We start from the raw sequence: 22,062 nt of genomic DNA on the forward strand, positions 1-22,062 counted from the left end.
TTGCGACACTTTTCAAAATACGCCTAAATAGGATATTATGTAAACAAATATAGAACGTTTTGCATTGTAGTACTAATAAGTATGTTTGAATTTGGAAAACTAATAGGCCAATTTTCCGTAAATGGCTTATATTTCAGTCAATGAGTCTTTTCTAAAGGGATAGAATTTTGGATCAAGCCTTTAATTTTAGTTTATTTCAAGGCTTTTATTTTTTTTTCTTCTCCCAAGTCTTCGATATAATCTTGAACTACGGTGTAAAAGTAAAATAGCTATTTATAAAAATGAGTGGGATTAACAAAGCCGATATTAGCGATGATGATGATTTATTCGGAGATGAATCCAGAAGATCATCGTTTGAACAAGGTGACTACGAGGAACAACCTGTTTCCAACCCATTCTACTTTAATCAATTTCAGCCCCACCAGCAATACTCGGCGCCCCAATCACAAAGTGGAAACTTACAAGTAATGCAACCTCCTATGCATGGTCACCAGCATCAAGGTAGCGCCAGTACGTTCGTTGACGAGGATAATGATTATTTCACAGAGAAGCTAGGAAGCGAAGCATCGCTTAGTACTTCAAGTACCTTTCCTAAAAGATCGAAGACAGTTGCATTTAGAGAAGCTGAGCCAGAATATCCCCCAATTGCATATAGTCCAGGCAAAACTATGCACCATTATGCCGAACCTCTTCATTACGATATGGAAAGAGTGGATACGTATGATTTTGATAATCCTTCAATGGCTTTAAGGCCATATTCACAGGTATTGACCTTTACGGGTGACGATTACATGATAAACCCACTTGAAGATGCTGATGACGATGAAGACCTCGACCCATTTGGAGACGATGAATCATTATTTCTGGAGACCGGAGAAGAAATTATTAGAAGAGGAACTACCATCAAAAGAGCGAACACAACTTTAAGCAGAAAAAATACTTTGAAGAGAAAAAACTCTATGGAAACTGGATTATCTTTGGTTGACGAGGAGGATGATTTTAAGCCCAGATTAAATTATACAAAAACCATTAAGAAAGCTAAGTTAGTTAACGGAAATTATGTAATTGATGCGCCAGCTCCCAAGTCTTTGTTAGATACGTATGGCAGGAAAATCACTGATAGTGGGAGGGAAATGTCTTTTATGAGATATACTGCTGTCACCTGTGGACCATCAAACTTCATGAATTTCAAATATAACATCAGGCAAGCATTATACTCTCCGCCGCGTGAAACTGAAATAATGGTTTGTATTACAATGTATAACGAGGATGAAATATTATTAGCTCGTACTCTTAAAGGTATATTTGACAATATCAAAAATTTGACCAACAGAAATGATTCAAAATGGGGTGATGATTCATGGAAGAAGATTGTTGTATGTATTATCAGTGATGGTAGAGTAGATTTGAACAAGAGGTCTCAAGAACTCTTGACTGCATTGGGAGTATACCAAGATGGATATGCAAAATCGAAGATTAACGATAAATCAGTCAAGTCCCACATATATGAATATACATCAACTGTTGGGATTGAAACTATCAACGATAAAATTCATTTCTGCACAAATTCCAGCCCAGTCCAATTCTTGTTTTGTTTGAAAGAGAAAAACACAAGAAAAATTAACTCACACAGATGGTGCTTTCAATCTTTTGCTCCTATCTTAAATCCGAAGGTCATCATGTTGTTAGATTGTGGTACCAAACCATCAAAGGATGCGTTTTATCATTTATGGAAATCGTTTAATGATCCAAATGTTGCTGGCGCTTGTGGTGAAATGAGAGCAGCTTTGGGTCCAAATAGAAAACACTTAGCTAATCCTCTTGTCGCTGCCCAGAATTTTGAATATAAAATATCGAATGTATTGGATAAGCCTATGGAATCAGTTTTCGGGTTTATATCTGTCTTACCAGGTGCTTTTTCTGCTTATAGATATGAAGCATTATTGAACGTCAATGGTGAAGGCCCCCTCGAAAAATATTTTAAGGGAGAATTTTTACATCAAGAGACTCAAGTTAATGAAGATGAAGAAGATGATGAAAAAACTTTGAAAGAAAAAAATTTCCAAGAAGCAGGTATTTTTACTTCGAATATGTATTTAGCCGAAGATAGAATTTTGTGCTTTGAATTGGTAGCTAAGAAGAACCATAATTATGTTTTGAGATACGTGAATGAAGCAAAGGCTGAAACAGATGTTCCTGAGATGATTGATGAATTTGTATTACAAAGAAGGAGATGGCTTAACGGATCCCTTTTTGCAGCTGCTTATGCAGTATTTCATTGGACAAAAATATGGAAATCCAATCATTCATTATTAAGGAAATTGTTTTTGCAATTAGAATTTTACTATCAGTTGATTACATTATTGGTTTCATGGTTTTCAATTGCATCGTTCTTTTTGGTGTTTAGAATCTTAACTGCCAACTTAGGAGCCAAAGATATGGATTTTGACGTAGGAAAATATTTAGCTGTTGTATTTCTATGGTTCTATGTTGGGTCTGTTGTCTGTACTTTTGTTTTGTCATTTGGTAATACACCAAGAGGCACCAGGAAGTTTTATCTTGTCATTGCATGCATTTTCGCTGTCCTAATGATATATATGTTGTTCGCTGCAATTTTCCTTGCCGTCCACACGGTCCAAGCAGCATTGGAGAGTCATAAAGACGATTTCACAGCCTCTTTGCTATTTACTGACACTAAATTTAGAGACTTGATCGTCTCCGTTGCTTCAACGTATGCTTTATACTTCATTGCATCCTTGATGTATGGCGAGCCAAGTTTCATGGTTACTTCATTCATACAATACCTTTTGCTTTCCCCAAGTTATATCAACATTTTGAATATCTACTCATTCTGTAATATTCATGATGTTTCATGGGGTACAAAAGGAAGTGTACAAGCTAAAGATTTAGGAAGTGCTAAATCTGCTGACAATGATAAAGAGAATATTGTCACTATCGTTCCTGGTGTAAGTGAAGAATTAAATGAGACTTATTTGAATACATTAGAGAGTTTAAGAACTCTTCCACCTCCTCCACTCGAAATAAACAACAAAAAACAAAAAGACGACTCATACTATGCATTCATTAGAACTATTACGGTTTTAGTTTGGATGCTTACTAACGCCATTTTAATTGCAATTGTTTTAGAGGCTGGTGGAGTAGACACGTTAACCAGCAGTGATTCTACATCAATTAGTGGTAACTCCGAGATCTTTTTGACAATTATTTTATGGATTGTTGCCGGTTTAGCAGCATTTAGATTCTGCGGTAGTTCAATTTACTTGATCTTGAAAGTGTTTAGACCTCTTAAATGGAGGATAAGAGCTAAAAAGGCTGCCAGAAAACAAAACTATTAGTATACATATCTAATATCTATCATGTTGATAGTTCAGTTAACAGGTACTGAATTTAAATTTATTCATTAATTATATATTTTATCTAAATTTCGCATTTTTTGTTAAGTCCTACTTTGACTTGTAGCAAGCATTGTGTTCATCAATGCTAAGCTTAAAGACTCAAGGAGTTCTACCTATCAACCTTGAACATGTTTCCTACTAATTAATTATGCATATCGATGAAAAGGTAAAGCATGATTGGAGAACTTTAAATACGAAAGAACGTTTTCCTGCTATAACCTTAAATCAAATGCAGGATGAAATTACTTACTCTTCAGGGCTGATAATATTAATTTCATCTGCCTATTTGAACTTTTCACTTTACATTCATTGGTCGTATCTACACTTTGAGCCCCTCTAGTAGAAATATGACAATGGCTAAACCTTAAAGTTTTTCTTGTTTCTTTTTAAGTAAGTATTAAAGAGACCGAAGTTGAGGTACTTCTCCGTTAGCGCTGTCATCTACACAACAGGTGATTTTTCATGCTACTTGCAGTAGACTGGAGGTCTTTCAAAAATTGATCTTCAAACTTTATAATTATATTCTAAGGTCTAATTAACGATTTAGACTTGACAAGCGACTGTTTTAGCTATCCCTTTGTTAAAGCCTAGATTGTGTGCGCACTCTATTAATATACCGAAACGAGAATTTAGACAATAGACTCCATCACTTATTCAAAATTATGTAACATATTTATAACTACAATTTGATATAGATGTATGAATGCTCTTGTTGCTTCAGGAACGAAAGCCTTTCATATGTTCATGTACAAACCAATACTATTATTCTACGGACTAGGAATCACGGCCTAAGTAGCGCCGACCGTTTCAGGTGGGTACCGAGTATTCCCTGACGGTAACATAATTATTCTATCCGTTATTGTACAACGTTCCATCGGCTATCGGAGTCAAATCGCCGAGTATGCCAATATCCGCACACAGAAGCAGCCCACAGTACTTGGGAAATCAGAAGTGCCGATACTCCAACTATGACACAATCAGCATGGCAGACCTATTGTGTGTTTCCAAGGTATCCAATCATTTTCCAAGTATTTTGGCCAAGACGTGCTCACCAGAGTATTTTCGAAAAATGCCTTTAGGTACCCCCTCAGTAGAAAAACAAACACCTACGCAGTGCCAAAAATGCCCTCAAGATTACACAATTAAGAATCTCCAATAATGCTCCAAGCCTCTCCAATATCCCTAGGTCTGAAACCCTTCTAAATTAATCCATATTGTCCAATCGTCTATCATCCTGCGAGCGTACGTACTCTTTATCTATTTCCACTCTTATTCCCGCAGTGGATCCACACCTGCAGCATTAATCGTCCAATCGGTATGGTATTACTCTTTTCCACCAATCTCACGCGGACAAATTGGGCGCCGATGGGAATTTTGACAGATAATAGAAAAAGTAGTGGGTGCGTCCAAATGACGCACCGACCAATGGTAGCCCATGGGGATAGAATCAACAGACGCTAGCCGACCCTTACCCGACCTCCAGCCCATCGCTCCACCAGCAAAATGCCGCCATAACCGCACCCTCGCTTAGAGCACCAGTACCTACATCTGCGGCTCTGCTATAGCACTCGCTCACACTCCTTTTTGCATACTTTACTCGTTACCGTTGTACTGTTGTCTTAGTTCTCTAACTCTATCCCCAACAGCATTCCTGTGGGTATCTATTACTTGAAACTCGTAAGCTAATGACTCGGACTCTTTCATCAATTATCTACTGCCTCTTATGATGCTTCCCCAGTCGCTGGACAACGCTGCTCCTTTCGACATTTGTCCACAAGACCCTTCTATTGTCCTGGCCCGTACAAGAAACTACCACCAGCGACGACGTACGAATCGCCCACCAGCCCTCTGTAACACCCGCTGTATCCACCACTTCCACCACTTCCACCACTTCCACCACCGCTGCCAGCACTTATTGCCGGAACAATCGGTCCTTTCGGGTGTCCCACTAGGCCAGGGGCCGATACCCTAATTTGTAACCTCAGTCCAGCCATAACTGTTTTGGTCCATCGTGCTTATTAGCGGCATGCAGCAAATATTATCATTTCGTCTAATCGGGTATTTCACTGGCTTATCGGGACAATTTTATCGGCACGATTTGCAGGGCTCAAACGTAATCATACCGGCATTTTCTTTCAATTTGGCAGTTCGTAAACATTATCCAGGCCAATTCAAAAGAAATAAATTTTTTTCCGGTTATAGCACGTAGCCCCATTTGTTAGTGTTTTGGTTTCTGATTAAAAATTCCCTCAAAAAATTTTTTCGCACTATCTATGCGTCTAATCCAGAATTGGACGAAAGCCTAATCCAGCCGTATATAAATAAGTAGCAAAATCCTCATGGCGGTATATTACAATCCTCTTTTCTCTTTTTTTTGAGTCTATTAGGTTATACTTTTCTACGTTTTTATTATTTTATTTACGCTAACACAAATTAAGTAATTTAATTGGTTTTTTTGGCTTTGTTTTGGTTTAAATAAAATTAGTAATTAGATAAAAACGAAAATGAGTGGTACTGAACCAACTAACGAAAAGGTCGACAAGAATGTGTCTGACGATGAAGATGAAGATATTGATCAATTGATCCTTGACTTACAATCTCACAAGGCTCTTGATGAAGAAGAAGATGAAGTCGTTGACGATGCCACTTTCAAGGCTGTCCCAGAAGAGTTATTAAAAACCGACCCAACCACCGGTTTAACTTCTGACGAAGTCACCAAGAGAAGAAAGAAGTTCGGTTTGAATCAAATGTCCGAAGACAAGGAAAACTTAGTCTTGAAGTTCATTATGTTCTTCGTTGGTCCAATTCAATTCGTTATGGAAGCCGCTGCTATTTTAGCTGCTGGTTTAGAAGATTGGATTGATTTCGGTGTTATCTGTGCTTTGTTATTATTGAACGCTTTCGTTGGTTTCATTCAAGAATACCAAGCTGGTTCTATTGTCGATGAATTAAAGAAGACCTTAGCTAACTTTGCTTTCGTTATCCGTGATGGTCAATTAGTCGAAATTGCTGCTAGTGAAGTTGTTCCAGGTGATATTTTACAATTGGAAGACGGTACCGTTATTCCAGCTGATGGTAGAGTTGTTTCTGAAGATTGTCACTTGCAAATTGATCAATCTGCTATTACTGGTGAATCTTTAGCTGTTGAAAAGAGATTTGGTGATGCCACTTACTCTTCTTCTACTGTTAAGACTGGTGAAGCTTTCATGATTGTTACTGCTACTGGTGACTCTACCTTTACTGGTAGAGCTGCTGCTTTAGTTAACAAGGCCGGTGCTAGTGGTGGTCACTTCACTGAAGTCTTGAACTCCATTGGTACCTTATTATTGGTTTTAGTCATTGTTACCTTGTTACCTATCTGGGTTGCTTGTTTCTACCGTACTGTTAGAATTGTTCCAATTTTAAGATACACTTTAGCCATTCTTATCGTTGGTGTCCCAGTTGGTTTACCAGCTGTTGTTACCACCACCATGGCTGTTGGTGCTGCTTACTTAGCTAAGAAGCAAGCTATTGTTCAAAAATTATCTGCTATTGAATCCTTGGCTGGTGTCGAAATCTTATGTTCTGATAAGACCGGTACTTTAACCAAGAACAAGTTATCTTTGCACGAACCATACACTGTTGAAGGTGTTGAAGCCGACGACTTAATGTTGACTGGTTGTTTAGCTGCTTCTAGAAAGAAGAAGGGTTTAGATGCTATTGATAAGGCTTTCTTAAAATCTTTGATTGACTACCCAAGAGCTAAGGCTGCTTTAACCAAGTACAAGCTTATTGAATTCCAACCATTCGACCCAGTCTCAAAGAAGGTTACTGCTATTGTTGAATCACCAGAAGGTGAAAGAATTATCTGTGTTAAGGGTTCTCCATTATTCGTTTTAAAAACTGTTGAAGATGATCACCCAATTCCAGAAGATGTCCACGAAAACTACCAAAACACTGTTACTGAATTTGCTTCTAGAGGTTTCAGATCTTTAGGTGTTGCTAGAAAGAGAGGTGAAGGTCACTGGGAAATCTTAGGTATTATGCCAGTTATGGATCCTCCAAGAGATGATACTGCTCAAACTATTAACGAAGCTAGAAGATTAGGTTTAAGAGTCAAGATGTTAACTGGTGATGCCGTTGGTATTGCTAAGGAAACTTGTCGTCAATTAGGTTTAGGTACTAACATTTACGATGCTGACAGATTAGGTTTATCCGGTGGTGGTGACATGGCCGGTTCTGAAATTGCTGATTTCGTTGAAAATGCTGATGGTTTCGCTGAAGTTTTCCCACAACACAAGTACAATGCTGTTGAAATTTTACAATCTAGAGGTTACTTAGTTGCCATGACTGGTGATGGTGTTAACGATGCTCCATCTTTGAAGAAGGCTGATACTGGTATTGCCGTCGAAGGTGCTACTGATGCTGCCAGATCTGCTGCTGATATTGTTTTCTTAGCCCCAGGTTTATCTGCTATTATTGATGCTTTAAAGACTTCCAGACAAATTTTCCACAGAATGTACGCTTATGTTGTCTACCGTATTGCTTTATCTTTACACTTGGAAATTTTCTTAGGTTTATGGATCGTTATCTTAAACCAATCTTTGTCTATTGATTTAGTTGTCTTTATTGCTCTTTTCGCTGATGTTGCTACTTTAGCCATTGCTTACGATAATGCTCCATACGATCCAAAGCCAGTTAAGTGGAACACTCCAAGATTATGGGGTATGTCTATTGTCATTGGTATTGTTTTAGCTATCGGTACTTGGATTACTTTAACCACCATGTTTATGAAGAAGGGTGGTATTGTCCAAAACTTCGGTGGTCTTGACGGTATCTTATTCTTACAAATTTCCTTGACTGAAAACTGGTTAATTTTCGTTACCAGAGCTCAAGGTCCATTCTGGTCTTCTGTTCCATCCTGGCAATTAGGTGGTGCTATCCTTATTGTTGATATCATCGCCACCTGTTTCACCTTATTCGGATGGTGGTCTCAAAACTGGACTGACATTGTTACCGTTGTTAGAACCTGGATTTTCTCCTTCGGTGTCTTCTGTATCATGGGTGGTTTATACTACTTAATGTCCGGTTCTGAAGCATTCGACAACATCTGTAACGGTAGACCAGCCAAGCCACAAAAGGACAACAGATCTGTTGAAGATTTCTTAATGTCCATGCAAAGAGTCTCTACTCAACACGAAAAATCTACTTAGATTTGTTAACTACTGTGTTCCCCTTTTTGTTATTCATTGATAATTCATTCCCGTGTCTTGTCATTTGAAAACAAATTGCACTATATGTTAATTTCTCATCCGTTAGTTTTGACTAAAGACTATTTTTATATTCGCTTTTTTTTCCCGAACATTTTTATTTTGATTCCCTTATTCCCGTCATATTTTTAAATTAATTTTAATTTTTTCGTATTATAGTTAAATAATAGATAATAATATTTAAAAAAAATCTAATTGTAGACTTGTTCCAGGACTAGCAAGAGAAGCAGTGTGTGACATGCTTATGGTCAGTGAGTTCCGAATTGTAAGTTCCAAGACCCATATATATTGGACATGAAAGGTACAGAACAATAATGGATTTGATGCAGCTCATATACTTGTTATCTACTGTATGTACTGTAGAGCTATTTATCAGCTAACGGCTAGCGGAGGACACGTTAATTAAGTCAGTTTAATTAATTCGAAGTTGTTATACGTGGTGGATCGTATTGGTTATGAGCGTCCGACATTTTTACAAATTTTCAACAAAAAATTTAACCACAAAAAGTCAGTTCGTACCCAGATCAAAATGGGTGTTGAAAGAAATTGACAATCCTCTTTTGAGTTTTTAAGTATATTTTGAGGTTCATTTTTATAACTGAAGTCGAGTAGAGAAGTAATAGCCTTTCACTATTTTGCATACTTTTCACTTGTCTTATACTTGGCATTATACGTTGATTAGAGATCATTTTGTCCCAGTGTGCATTCATAGAGAAGATATTCAGATATTTTCAGAAATAAGCAGAGACCTAGACTTATTTAAAGTGTTTTCGGTTTTCGTGACTTAAAATATCATTGTGAACTAGTTAAATCCATATTTAAAAGATAAAAACTAAAAAAAATCCCACCTTGTATTCTAGAGTTTTTTCAACTTGCATTATATTTCCATTTATATCATAAACTAATTTACTAATGACTACCAATTTGCAATCTCGGTCGGCATCAGTTTCAAACCTGGGTGACTCCGAAGAGCCAAGCTCATTTTTGCCCGGTAAGAGTGGCGCCTCAAAGAATGTTGGGAATAATTTAAGATCGGCATCGATTGGATCAAGCTTTTTCAATAAAGATGCTTCCAATTTTTTCAGTCCTAAGGACGCTGCCAACACAACGTCTAGCTCAATGGATGATGAGTTTATCAAGGAGGCGAACGAGAATCCGTCAAACCCTCCAACATCGAGAGATTTGGATATTGTTGATGCGTTAGGCACCCTTAACTTAGATGAAGATTTTGAATTGGCAAATAAAGATTCCACCACCATTAAAGAAAAAAAGGAGACACAAACCTCCAATGAAGCTACCAAACAAAGAGACACTCCTACTTCCAACACTCCATTCCAACATGCTCAATTCTTGTATGCGGGCAATGGAAACACTAAAGATGTGAATAATAATTACCATCAACAGTTTTATTCGCAGTACCCAGCACACCAGGGTTCTTTGACTCCAAACTCGTCGATTGGCGCCTTTGTTCCCTCAGCATTTGGTCATGTTAATACACCTTCTAGTACATGGAGCAACACATTTATTCCTTCATCTGCACCTCCATTTGCATATGGGAATAGCAATGCGACCAGCGCCAATGCATTAAATGTGAAACCATTTGAACTTCCTGATGATGGAAAATCGAAGGATACGGCTGCTAATGGCGAATCCGTAATTCCAGGATTACACCTTCCATTTACAACTACTCCACCTCCATTGGATACTTTTGGAGGGGTTTTGAACTCGCAAATACCTTTTGGTGCTAATGTCCCTATAGGCATGGAATATGGATTCCAGGAGGGTTATAAATTAGCCGAGGGAGGCTCGTCTGAAAGTGAAGTTGAAAGTTCCGTTCCATCTGATAGGACCAAGACCTCTTCCAACCCTCAACAATTCATGCAAGGGTCCCTTCGTATGGATGGTGCACAGACTGCTGCTGTTAGTGACTATCAAACGATCGTAGGAAATGAGAGTTCTCATAACCACAATCAATTTAACAATTTGCCTGATAATATAAACTTTCCTTTGTTAAATGTTGGTCAAATGGTTCCACCCTCAGCTCAACCAGGCACTCCTAACATGTGGAATCAAATTCCAATGAATTATAATTCGAACATGAACCAGCAACAACAGCCATTTGTGAACAACAGGGTCCCACAAAACCACGGTATTACAAGTCAAGGAGTGAATGGAGGCCGTTTCAACAACAATGGTAATAACAACAATAACCATAACCGTCGTAATCATTATAATTCAAATGATGGTATGAATGTTCATCGTAAAATGCATATAAATAACAAAAGAAAGGGTGATGATGCCTCGAAGTATACAAATGCAAAATTAGAAGACTTCACAGGTCAAATATACTCGTTGTGCAAGGATCAACATGGATGTCGTTTCTTACAACGTCAGTTAGATTTAGGCCGCGAAGCTGCATCTAATCCAAGTGCCGACTTAGAAAACAACCAGATATTAACTAATGATATTGCTGCAACTATGATCTTTAATGAGATCTACTTGAAGATTATTGAGCTAATGACTGACCCGTTTGGAAATTATCTTATTCAGAAGCTATTCGAAAATGTATCAGCCGACCAGAGGATTATTTTAGTCAAAAATGCTTCTCCAGAATTCATTAGGATTGCTTTAGACCCTCACGGTACCCGTGCATTGCAGAAGTTGATTGAATGTATTACAACTGAAGAGGAATCACAATTGATTATAAACTCTTTGTCTCCTCGCATTGTAGCACTTTCAAGGGATTTGAACGGTAACCATGTTGTTCAGAAATGTTTGCAGAGATTGAAGCCTGAAGAGAATCAATTTATATTTGAAACTGCTTCGTTACATTGTAATGAAATTGCAACTCATAGACATGGCTGTTGTGTTTTACAAAGGTGTTTAGATCATGGTAATCTTGCCCAGCGTAAGCAATTATCATTGAAAGTTGCAGAAAATGCCACAAATTTATCATTGGATCCATTTGGTAATTATGTTGTACAATATGTATTATCTAGAGGTGACGATGAATCGATTAGAATAATTTTAGACCATATTAAGAAAAATGTTGTTTCGTTATCGTTGCACAAATTTGGCTCTAATGTTATTGAAAAATCTTTAAGAATTAATAAATTGACTGACAGCTTAATTGAAGTCTTATTATTAAACAAAGACAGATTTAGTGAGATGTTAAATGATGCATTTGGTAACTATGTTCTTCAAACAAGTTTGGACGTGGCTAATGCTAGAGACTTAGGCAAGTTATCCCAGGCATTACAACCGTTATTACCAAACATCAAAAACACCCCTCATGGAAGAAGAATTATGATTAAAATTCAAAACATCTTATAGATGATATGTAAAACACCCAGTGAAATAGAAGAGAACAAATTGTATTTTAGTTTGTATATTAACTTTATTTTAATCTTCATATTTTGTTTATATTATATTTGTATATATAAAACTCATATTATTAATATTATAAATACTTATCCAAATGATTTTTGTAATGGTCTAGTAGTTACTGTAGGTACTATTGGTCAATGACGATCAAAGAATCAGTATTAGAGAGAAATGAATACAAAATGCTTCTATGGCGAGACTTATATATATGATATACATCTCTATGATAATATCATCTAATAAGAAGTAAATAGACCTACTAGTTAAAAAATTTGTTGCATAGTGTTATTTTACGAGGCCTTGTTCGTTTAGTGCTTGAATATTTTGGTTGCTCGCTTAACCTAATTATTTTTCAATGTTGTTTTGATCTGTTTAGCAAAGAAAAAATCGATCATCATTTGGATTGTTTTATTCTTTTCTAGAGATTGTTAATAAATAAATTCTTGTCGAAATGTCAAGTGATGAAGATATAAACACCCCATTGGTAGAAGAAAGAAGAGAAGTCAAACCAGGATACCTCCCAAAGGAAGAAATTGAGTGGGAGTTTGGGGGACCAGCTGGTGCGCTTGGTATGATGGTTGGATTTCCACTTTTAATGTATTACATGTGGATTAGTGCCCAATTCTATGATGGTAAACCAGCCTGGCCAGCAGAAGATCAAACATGGAAAGAGTTTGTTACTGGAGATTTATTTCAGTATTTTGTCAAGTACGGGATACCATCTTTCAAGTCTTGGTTTATTTTCACTTTTTTTATGTTGGTTCAAGCTGGATTTTACTTAACCTTGCCAGGTATTTGGACTAAAGGTCAGCCATTGACCCATTTAAACAATAAACAGTTGCCATATTACTGTAATGCCGTTTGGTCGTTCTACACTTCTGTTGCCATAGCTCTCGTGTTACATTTCACTGGAGTTTTCAGATTGACCTATATTTTGGTACATTTTGGTGAAATTATGACCACTTCCATTGTGTATGGTTTGACATTACCAGTCATCTTATACTTAGTATGTCTTCATGTTACCGGTGATTATCATCGTATGACTGGAAACCATATTTATGATATTTTCATGGGAGCACCTTTAAACCCAAGAATTGCTAAGTACTTGGATCTTAAGATGTTTTTTGAAGTTAGAATCCCATGGTTTATCTTATTCTTCTTATCCTTAGCATTGAATTTAAAACAGATTGAAGAATACGGCTATGTTTCTCCACAGGCCTTTTTTGTTTTATTGGCTCATTGGTTATACGCCAATGCATGTGCAAAAGGTGAAGAGTTAATTGTTCCAACCTGGGATATGGCATACGAAAAATTCGGGTTTATGTTACTTTTCTGGAACATTGCTGGTGTTCCATTTACTTATTGTCATTGTACTTTATATTTGGCTTATCACAATCCAAAGGAGTACCAATGGTCAATAGGATACAATATTGCCATCTATGTTATCCTCTTAGTTGCATATTACTTCTTCGACACTGGTAACCGTCAAAAGAACAGTTTCAGAAGACAAATGGCCGGTAACACTTCTATTCGTAAGACTTTCCCATATTTGCCTTATTCTGATTTAGAAAACCCTAAGTACATTGAGTGTGCCAATGGTTCCTACTTGCTTACTGATGGTTGGTATGTATACGCACGTAAAATGCATTACACTGCTGATTATACTCAAGCTCTTACTTGGGGTTTAATTTGTGGTTTTGCTTCACCATTCCCTTGGTTTTTCCCATGTTTTTTCTTTATTGTTTTGGTTCACAGAGCACTTAGAGATACAAAAAAGTGTGAGAGAAAATATGGTGAAGATTGGAATAGATACTTAGAAGCTTGTCCTTACTTGTTTATTCCTTACGTCTGGTAAGCATTAAGCCCAGAGACAAATATCTAGACTTGAAAAAATACCTTTTTAGTTTTATACTTTTTATACTTAGTCCTACCTAAAAAAATTCTACAATGACAAAATGAACATCAAATATATCTATTCGTAACAAAATTTAATTAAGCATTTAAGTAATACTACATGGTTAATGAATTAAAATGAAGATTAATCTTGTTCTGCAATAGTGATTAACCTTTCATCTATTTCTTCTGGATTTAAAATGCGGAAACCTTCTTCAGTAGCTACTCCAATTTCAATGTCATTTTTTCTAAAATCCGTACCTAATACTGAACTCAAAGCAGTAATAGCAAATTCAACAGTATCTTTCCAGTCACCCTTTACATGCTCTATCTTCTTGAATTTCTTTTCTAAATAAGTTGTTGCTTCTTGTTGCTTTGGTCCAGTGGCAACAGCCTTAACACCAGTATAATAACCGGCAGGATCACACTTGAAGATTTGTGGCCCCCTATTTTCATCTTCAAAATCAACTTGGCAGAATGTTAATGCAACACCTAATGGTCTCATATAAGCTCTTTGAGTGTATAATTGGGATAAGTTTGCCATTCTTTTGGCCAAACTTTCGACTGGCATCTCATACCCGTATTTGTAACGAAATTCTGCCGCTTCTGAACGAGCTCTCAATGCTTGTGCTCTAGCATCTGCAATTGAACCAGTTGCAACTAATCCAATCGATGGAGTGATCTTGAAAATATAGGACACGGTTTCTGGATCCAATAACTTATCTGGAATCTTTTTTTGCGAGATAAGAACCGCAGAATCCTTACCTGTTACCCCAATAGAGGTGATATTAGATGAATTGATAGCCTTGAAAGCATATTCTACTTGATATAATCTCCCTTCCGGTGAAAAGATTGTAATATGTCTATCAAAACCTGCAGAACCTATTATGACAGTTAGTAACTCGCTTCTTTGAAAATTTAATAAAAAATAAAGGGATTCACTTACCTGACATATTGAATATTCTTAGTATATATATTTATCAGTGAAGTTTCTAATAAAATCGAAGTTCAATTTTGATTTATACATATAATTTGATATCAAAATCGTCTTCAGTGGCAATATAGACAAAATAGATGTCGCATTCTTGACGACATAATTATTACTGAATGTCGCGTTATAATTAAAGGTTTTTCTAAGAAGTAGCTTATACTTTAAATTGTGTTATAGTAAGTTATTAGAATACTAAACGTGATTGTTGTATAGTCAGAATGTCTATACCTGCAAATCATAGTCCAACATTCACGAAAGATAAGAAGACAGAGGAAAATACCCCATTATATTTGGCAAATTCAACGTCCAAGCTTCCCAATGTTTCATATCACTATAATCCACAAGTAAGTCAATATCATTTTGGACCTCATCATCCGATGAAGCCATTCCGGTTAATGCTCACGGACCATCTAGTTATATCTTATAAATTATACGAACAGATGGATCTCTACACTCCCCGCCGGGCTACGAAAGAAGAGTTATTGGAGTTTCATGCAGAGGATTATATAGATTTTTTGCAGACTATAACACCTGAAAAGACATTGAAGATGAGTGATCAAAAACTAGCACAATTTAATATAGGGGACGATTGTCCAGTATTTGATGGGATATACGACTATTCATCTATTTACGCTGGAGCATCCTTAGATGCACTGAGAAAATTGATCAGCGGAATGTCAGACATAGCAATAAATTGGTCTGGCGGATTACATCATGCTAAGAAATTTGAGCCAAGTGGATTTTGCTATGTGAATGATATTGTTTTGAGTATTATTAATTTATTGCGAGTCCACCCAAGAGTAATGTACATTGATATTGACTTGCATCACGGTGACGGGGTTCAAGAAGCATTCTATTTAACTGACAGAGTAATGACAGTTTCATTCCATAAATATAATGGTGAATTTTTCCCGGGTACTGGTTCTGTTGATGAAACAGGACTTGGAAAAGGGAAGAATTATGCAGTAAATGTTCCTTTAAAGGATGGAATAGATGATGATTCATATATAAGACTATTCAAGCTGATCATGGAACCTTTAATAACGAAATTTCAACCAACATGTATAGTACAACAGTGTGGGGCAGATTCTTTAGGATATGATAGATTGGGATGTTTCAATTTGAACATAAGGGCCCACGGCGAATGTGTTAAGTACATAAAGTCGTTTGGGATCCCAATGCTTGTTCTAGGTGGTGGTGGATACACTCCTAGAAACGTTTCAAGGTTATGGTGCTATGAGACATCTGTTTTAAATGATGTGACCTTAGATCACACTATTCCAAATTATTTGCCAACCCATGACTGGTTCGGACCAGATTACTCGTTACACCCTCAACTTGATGGTAGGATAGATAATAAAAACTCTAAGAAATACTTGGAAAGTGTGAAGCAAGAAGTGTTGGAGCAATTAAGATACCTAACATATGCACCATCAGTCCAAATGCAAGAAATTCCCCCTGACATTACGGGGCTTACAGAAGATGAAGAAGACATAATAAAGGAATTGAATTCCATGAACGATGATAAGGATGCAAGAAGCATGAATAATATAAAGGATGAAGCCAGAAGTGGCGAAATGGTTAACTAATTAATGAAAATAACCCTGTATAATAGTCTAGTTTAATTAGATCTCTGTAATATTAGCCAAATATTAGTAATATAAGGTAATCGATTTTAAAAAACCGTTTAACTAATCAACGGAAAAAATCAAATTCTGCGCCCTTTAGATAATGTGAATCGCTAAAAATACACCCTTTCAGCCTACTTAACATATAAATTAGATTATAAGATCTTTACAACAACATTTTTACATATAGAACATATAGAAGTCGATCTAATATATCGAAAGTTTAATTGACTAAATATTCGATGAATACGCTTAATAAATCATAAATAAAGTCCTGTGAAATATAAAAAATCGACCCTGGATTTCAATGGATATATCAACGCTATCTATAGAAAATGATCCTAAATCCAATAGGAAGGTAATTAATAAAACATACCGCATAATAAAAAAGATAGGACAAGGTCAGTTTGGTAAGGTTTTACTAGCAGAGAATATAGGAAAGCAGAATGTTCAAAAATCATGCACAACCGTTGCTATAAAAACTATAAACCGACTTGATAAGACGAGATTGATCACCAAAACATACCTTAATCATACAACCAAAATAAAGAGAGAAATACAGATTATGAAAGAATGCAATCATCCCAATGTCGTGAAATTATATCAAGTAATAGACGATCTTAAGTATGACAAGATTCTTTTGGTGTTAGAATATTGCCCGTTTGGAGAAATAGATTGGAAAAAATACAACCACTACAATGAAAAGTACAATAAAAAAGACGGAATTACAATAAATAAAATACTAAGAGATGTTGTTAATGGATTAGAATACCTTCATGATTATAAAAAAATTATCCATAGAGATTTGAAACCATCGAATTTGCTTATCAGTGCCGACAAGACAATTAAGATATCTGATTTTGGAGTGAGTTTAATTTTAGAAAATAATGCCAATGACGACAAAGAATTAGGTAAAAGTATGGGAACACCAGCATTCTTTGCCCCTGAATTATGCCAGTTCGTGAATAATAGATTATCGATGATTAATGATAATTTCAAAGCAAAGAATAAGATAGATTCCAGAATTGATTTATGGTCCCTAGGGGTAATGTTGTACTGTTTAATATTCAATGATTTACCATTTAATGGATTTAATGAGTTCGGGTTGTTCAAGAATATTGTTAATAAAGATTTGAAATTTCCTCGAATCAAGAGCACAACACACACTACTAAGGATGATTTGAAGGAACTAAAATTGTTGAAGGATTTGATAGAGAAACTATTAACTAAGGATCCCACAAAGCGAATTACCCTAGAGAAAGTAAAACATCATGGCTTTACGTTATTTGATATAACTCCCGATGAGCAAGACAAATTCCAAGATTTTAATCGTCAAATAATACGACAGGATGGAAGTCTAACAACAAAGATAAAGAGACTCTTCATAAACAAACCGGAGTCACCTGTATCACCTAAACTTCCAATTGTTGAAAATGAACCAAACCCTAGTTCCCTTGAGCCAGTGGACGATTTGCTTGATTCATATTTTGATGATTCATCATCATTAGGGTCGTATGAAGAAACAGCTGAGGTTGACACAAACAATTTACTAGAGTCATTGGACACAAAGGAAAGTACTCCATCAGCAGAAAATAAACCAAACAATATATTAAACTTAGAATTTTTATCAAAAGATAATAATAGTCATAAGCGTACTAATAAGAACGTTCCAACACCGTTAGAACTAAGTCAACCCCCTCCACACCCATACACTTCGAGATCGGCTTCATCATCTTCAAGTCATTTTCAGTCACCCTTATCTCCAAGCTCACCCAATGCCAATGCAGTCACTATTGGTGCCGATTCTCCCTCATCTATTAAGTCTATGTTCAGTCCTTCTAAGAGGTTCTTTGCAAGAAACAAGAACAAGGAATCGACCAGTCCTAACAAGAAAACTCATACAATAAGCTCATTATCGAACAGCTCGTCACTAAAATCAAAAAACAATGATAAGAAATCTACGGTCTACAATGATCTTATGGAACCACCACCTATTTTTGGAGCCACAAGCTCAACTTTGAGTGTAAATCATCCCCCCTCATCAACGTGCTCTCGTAAGAATTCTATATCATCCGTGAAGTCGAGTGGTCTAAGCAGAATTACAAGCTCCAGCTCTTCATTGAATTTAAATGCATATTTGACGGACGATACCTATTCTTTATCGTCCATGAAAGACCCTGCCATTACTGAGAAATTCAGGACTAATACTTCTAATAATAGTCATCAAGGCGTAACCGATGATGATCCTGATGAAGATGTGGATGAGACGTTTATCCTCCCGGATCACGAGCAATCTGATATGAAACAATATTCAAGCATGTCTGACTTCCTAGATAGAATATAACAATGTACATAGCAACAAGATACATGGCTTTATTTAGATGACCATTAGTATAAATTATTATGCACCAGCCTCATTAGAATGCACTATTATTTTTAAAATCACATATTTCTTGTGTGTCTACGTATAAGCGATCATGTAAAAGAACTACCAGTTCGTTTTTGGAAACATTTCCTGATTAAACTGAAAAATCAGGACTAAAGCCGAATGTATTTGATGATGGAATTGTTTGAAATTTTCCTAAAAGAAAACGTTTGTAAACAAAAACGAACACAGAACGCGAAATTATTTTAATTGCTATGGTAAAAGAAGGGGATTCGAAGCTCTTTAGGCAAGGCATTGCATCAAACGGAATTAATAAATGCATGTTTGTTCATTGTGAAGTGTGTGATAGTTTCATATGAATCTTGAATAGTAGGCAAAGATATTGTCACAGTTAGATCTTACCAAGAATTACACGTACTTAACGGCAAAGGAATTCAGGTGCTTGTTTGCAGAGCAGATCAATCTTTCTACGCCATTGTCAAGTACTGAGCGTGGCGCAAATTTGCATTGTAGCATCCTGATTCAGTTGCCGAAATATAGTGAGATACATATTCGTTGCACTTTTGGTTTACAAAGGTGGGTTACGCATACTGATCATTGTTTGATCAATAATTGACTTAAATTGTTTTGTAGAGAAATTGAATCGAAATATATATTCTATTGATCTCCTTGAATCACCATGAAAGACAGGGGTGATGGCATGATAAGTGACAATATAGCTGGCTTGAATCATTACAGGAATAGGAAAAAAGAATTTATGGATTCCAGAAACACAACGACGAAAAGGGATCGACCACTAAGTAGTTATTTTGATTCACCATCAAATACAAAGCCTATTGAGGCTACAGACTATTTCAGCTTGAAGGACGACGGCATTAATCAACTTCAAATTAACGATGAGCATGAAAACGAAACAGAAGACAATCATGAATTCACGTCTCCACTAGTCAATAGGAAACCATTCAGAAATTTGAGTAATTTTGTTAATAACCTTGAATTCACTAGTATGAGGAAGAAATTTTCTTCGTCAAAGAAAAGTTTAACTAGATCGATGACGCTGGTAGCCAAATATTCTAATATAGGACTTGAAAAAAATATATCTCGAGAAGATGAAGCAGAGAAGAAATTCCAAAATGAATTGGTTGATGATCCAAATAATGATCTGAATATCATTTGTGGATCACCTACACAGCTGATTTCTAGAAATAAGAGCATTCGTAGGATTCATTCGATGTGTCAGACCTCTAAAGAGAAAGAGACTTACAACATGGAAGACAATTCCCATTTATCCAAAACTTCGATTAACACCTTCAAGGTTGATAACGACTTATTACCTAGAATTAACGAGGATGAACTATTCAGAATTTTAAATGGAGATTACAAGGGGGAATTTGATGAATATATAATTATCGATTGCAGATTCAATTATGAATATGATGGGGGCCATATTAGAAATGCAATTAACATTACCTCTCAACAAGGTTTGGAAGAGAAATTGATAAATAATGTTGACAATTCTACTTCAAAAAGACAACTATACATTTTTCACTGTGAGTTCAGCATTTTTAGGAGTCCAACGATGGCATCTCACCTTAGAAAATGTGATAGAATCTTGAATAGCAATAATTACCCAAAATTAACTTACCCTGACATAGTAGTACTTGAGGGTGGTTACAAAGGATTTTACGACAAGTACAAGTCCTACTGTTATCCTCAAGCTTATGTTGAAATGAAAGATGTCAATTATCAAAAAACTTGCGAACTTGAAATGGGAAAGGTTAGACAAGCTAAAAAGTTACCTAGGGCCAAATCTTATAATCATTTCTTGGGAAATGGCTCTCTTTCAAATACTCATAACAGATCGAATTCTTTTACGACGATAACTTCCCATGCTGAAAATTTAAAAATTTTGAAGAGACAGAGGTCTACTTCAAAATTTAATTTAAGCAATAATGATAGTGATAATGAAACATTCATATATGGCACGCATAACATACCAGATAATAGGTTGACGAGGGCTTCAACATTTACATATACTCCATCCATATTCAATTCATCTCCAGCGAACAGCCCTAATATTTTGAGCAGCCTTGGAATGGATAATGAATTCCAGCCTCCACCTCCTTTATTTAAGCTGAGTGGTCATCATAAATCGTTCTCAAACTCATCAAACTTTTCAACTTCATCAATCTCAATTAACTCATCGTCATCATCAATATGTTCTGATTTGGCATTTTCATCCACTGATTCGTTAACAGATTCGTATTCTTCTCCAGTTGGTGAAATGCCAGAATTCTTCGAGCCAAAGGGACATAATTTAACAAGCTACTTGAAAATGAATGCAAATAATAGTTCCTATAATCACTTGAATGGGAACAAACCATCCTTAATCAATTCGGTCTCAAGAAAACCTTCTGGACCAATTCCTCAATTACCAACACAACAAAGAAATACGATGTCAAGTTCTAGTAGCAATGCATCTACTGCATCCAATAAGACTATTGTATATCAGAATTCGAAGAATTTACCTAATTCATCCTTCAAATTTCCTCTTTCTTCGAATTCTAAAAATAAGGCATCTCGTAATTTGTCCCGAATCAATACTAATACAAAGCATTCAAGCAATTCATCTTTATCTAATATTAATGTTGTACCAACTGCAACTTCATCACCTATAATGAATTCTCCATTATCAATAGTGACTCCAATTTCCACTATAGATTCATCTAAAAGCAATCTATCTATTATTGATCCAATCAATGACACTCCTGTTGACTTTTCTGTACCAAGCTCGGCTAAAATACCTTTCCATCCTAGAAGAAGATCTGGCTCAATTTTGTCATCAGGTGGAGGAATACACAAATTTTTAGACTTAGATATTGATGAAGTGGAAGAAGAGGAGGAAGATATTATTGAGGATAATGATAGAACGCTCACTGATATCAAGTTAAAGAATAAAATATCAGATTTCATTCAAAAAAGCCCATTTAATTAGCACTTGCATTTATTATTATTTATACAAGGGTTAACTGCATTTCTTAGTATACTCTAATTAGTTTAAATAAATAATATATCATGAAACATATATTTCGTTTTATTCAAGACTTATAAACGG

The 22,062-nt window shown here is 36.0% G+C and overlaps 9 protein-coding genes across 9 annotated transcripts; 7 read left to right on the forward strand and 2 right to left on the reverse strand.

Moving 5' to 3' along the window:
• Positions 1-281: 281 nt before the first annotated feature.
• Positions 282-3,356, forward strand: CHS8 (Chs8p; the record flags this gene model as incomplete). Its single annotated transcript, XM_015611327.1, has 1 exon — positions 282-3,356. The coding sequence occupies one exon, from the start codon at positions 282-284 to the stop codon at positions 3,354-3,356; it is 3,075 nt and encodes a 1,024-aa protein (XP_015467854.1).
• Positions 3,357-5,200: 1,844 nt separating this feature from the next.
• Positions 5,201-5,410, reverse strand: AC631_02498 (uncharacterized protein; the record flags this gene model as incomplete). Its single annotated transcript, XM_015611328.1, has 1 exon — positions 5,201-5,410. One exon carries the CDS (start codon positions 5,408-5,410, stop codon positions 5,201-5,203), a length of 210 nt encoding a protein of 69 aa, XP_015467855.1.
• Positions 5,411-5,920: 510 nt separating this feature from the next.
• Positions 5,921-8,608, forward strand: PMA1 (H(+)-exporting P2-type ATPase; the record flags this gene model as incomplete). Its single annotated transcript, XM_015611329.1, has 1 exon — positions 5,921-8,608. The coding sequence occupies one exon, from the start codon at positions 5,921-5,923 to the stop codon at positions 8,606-8,608; it is 2,688 nt and encodes an 895-aa protein (XP_015467856.1).
• Positions 8,609-9,577: 969 nt separating this feature from the next.
• On the forward strand, positions 9,578-11,998 carry AC631_02500 (uncharacterized protein; the record flags this gene model as incomplete). The annotated part of the gene is made up of 1 exon (XM_015611330.1): positions 9,578-11,998. One exon carries the CDS (start codon positions 9,578-9,580, stop codon positions 11,996-11,998), a length of 2,421 nt encoding a protein of 806 aa, XP_015467857.1.
• A 502-nt stretch (positions 11,999-12,500) lies between these two features.
• ERG4 (delta(24(24(1)))-sterol reductase) lies at positions 12,501-13,904 on the forward strand (the record flags this gene model as incomplete). Its single annotated transcript, XM_015611331.1, has 1 exon — positions 12,501-13,904. One exon carries the CDS (start codon positions 12,501-12,503, stop codon positions 13,902-13,904), a length of 1,404 nt encoding a protein of 467 aa, XP_015467858.1.
• Positions 13,905-14,087: 183 nt separating this feature from the next.
• On the reverse strand, positions 14,088-14,895 carry SCL1 (proteasome core particle subunit alpha 1; the record flags this gene model as incomplete). Its single annotated transcript, XM_015611332.1, has 2 exons — positions 14,088-14,824; positions 14,889-14,895. 2 exons carry the CDS (start codon positions 14,893-14,895, stop codon positions 14,088-14,090), a joined length of 744 nt encoding a protein of 247 aa, XP_015467859.1.
• A 256-nt stretch (positions 14,896-15,151) lies between these two features.
• On the forward strand, positions 15,152-16,522 carry HOS2 (histone deacetylase; the record flags this gene model as incomplete). Its single annotated transcript, XM_015611333.1, has 1 exon — positions 15,152-16,522. One exon carries the CDS (start codon positions 15,152-15,154, stop codon positions 16,520-16,522), a length of 1,371 nt encoding a protein of 456 aa, XP_015467860.1.
• A 346-nt stretch (positions 16,523-16,868) lies between these two features.
• On the forward strand, positions 16,869-18,905 carry AC631_02504 (serine/threonine protein kinase; the record flags this gene model as incomplete). The annotated part of the gene is made up of 1 exon (XM_015611334.1): positions 16,869-18,905. The coding sequence occupies one exon, from the start codon at positions 16,869-16,871 to the stop codon at positions 18,903-18,905; it is 2,037 nt and encodes a 678-aa protein (XP_015467861.1).
• Positions 18,906-19,626: 721 nt separating this feature from the next.
• On the forward strand, positions 19,627-21,942 carry MIH1 (putative tyrosine protein phosphatase; the record flags this gene model as incomplete). Its single annotated transcript, XM_015611335.1, has 1 exon — positions 19,627-21,942. The coding sequence occupies one exon, from the start codon at positions 19,627-19,629 to the stop codon at positions 21,940-21,942; it is 2,316 nt and encodes a 771-aa protein (XP_015467862.1).
• Between the last annotated feature and the right edge of the window lie 120 nt (positions 21,943-22,062).

Source organism: Debaryomyces fabryi (assembly GCF_001447935.2).
Source record: "Debaryomyces fabryi strain CBS 789 chromosome Unknown contig00044, whole genome shotgun sequence".
In the NCBI taxonomy this organism is placed as follows: domain Eukaryota; kingdom Fungi; phylum Ascomycota; class Pichiomycetes; order Serinales; family Debaryomycetaceae; genus Debaryomyces; species Debaryomyces fabryi.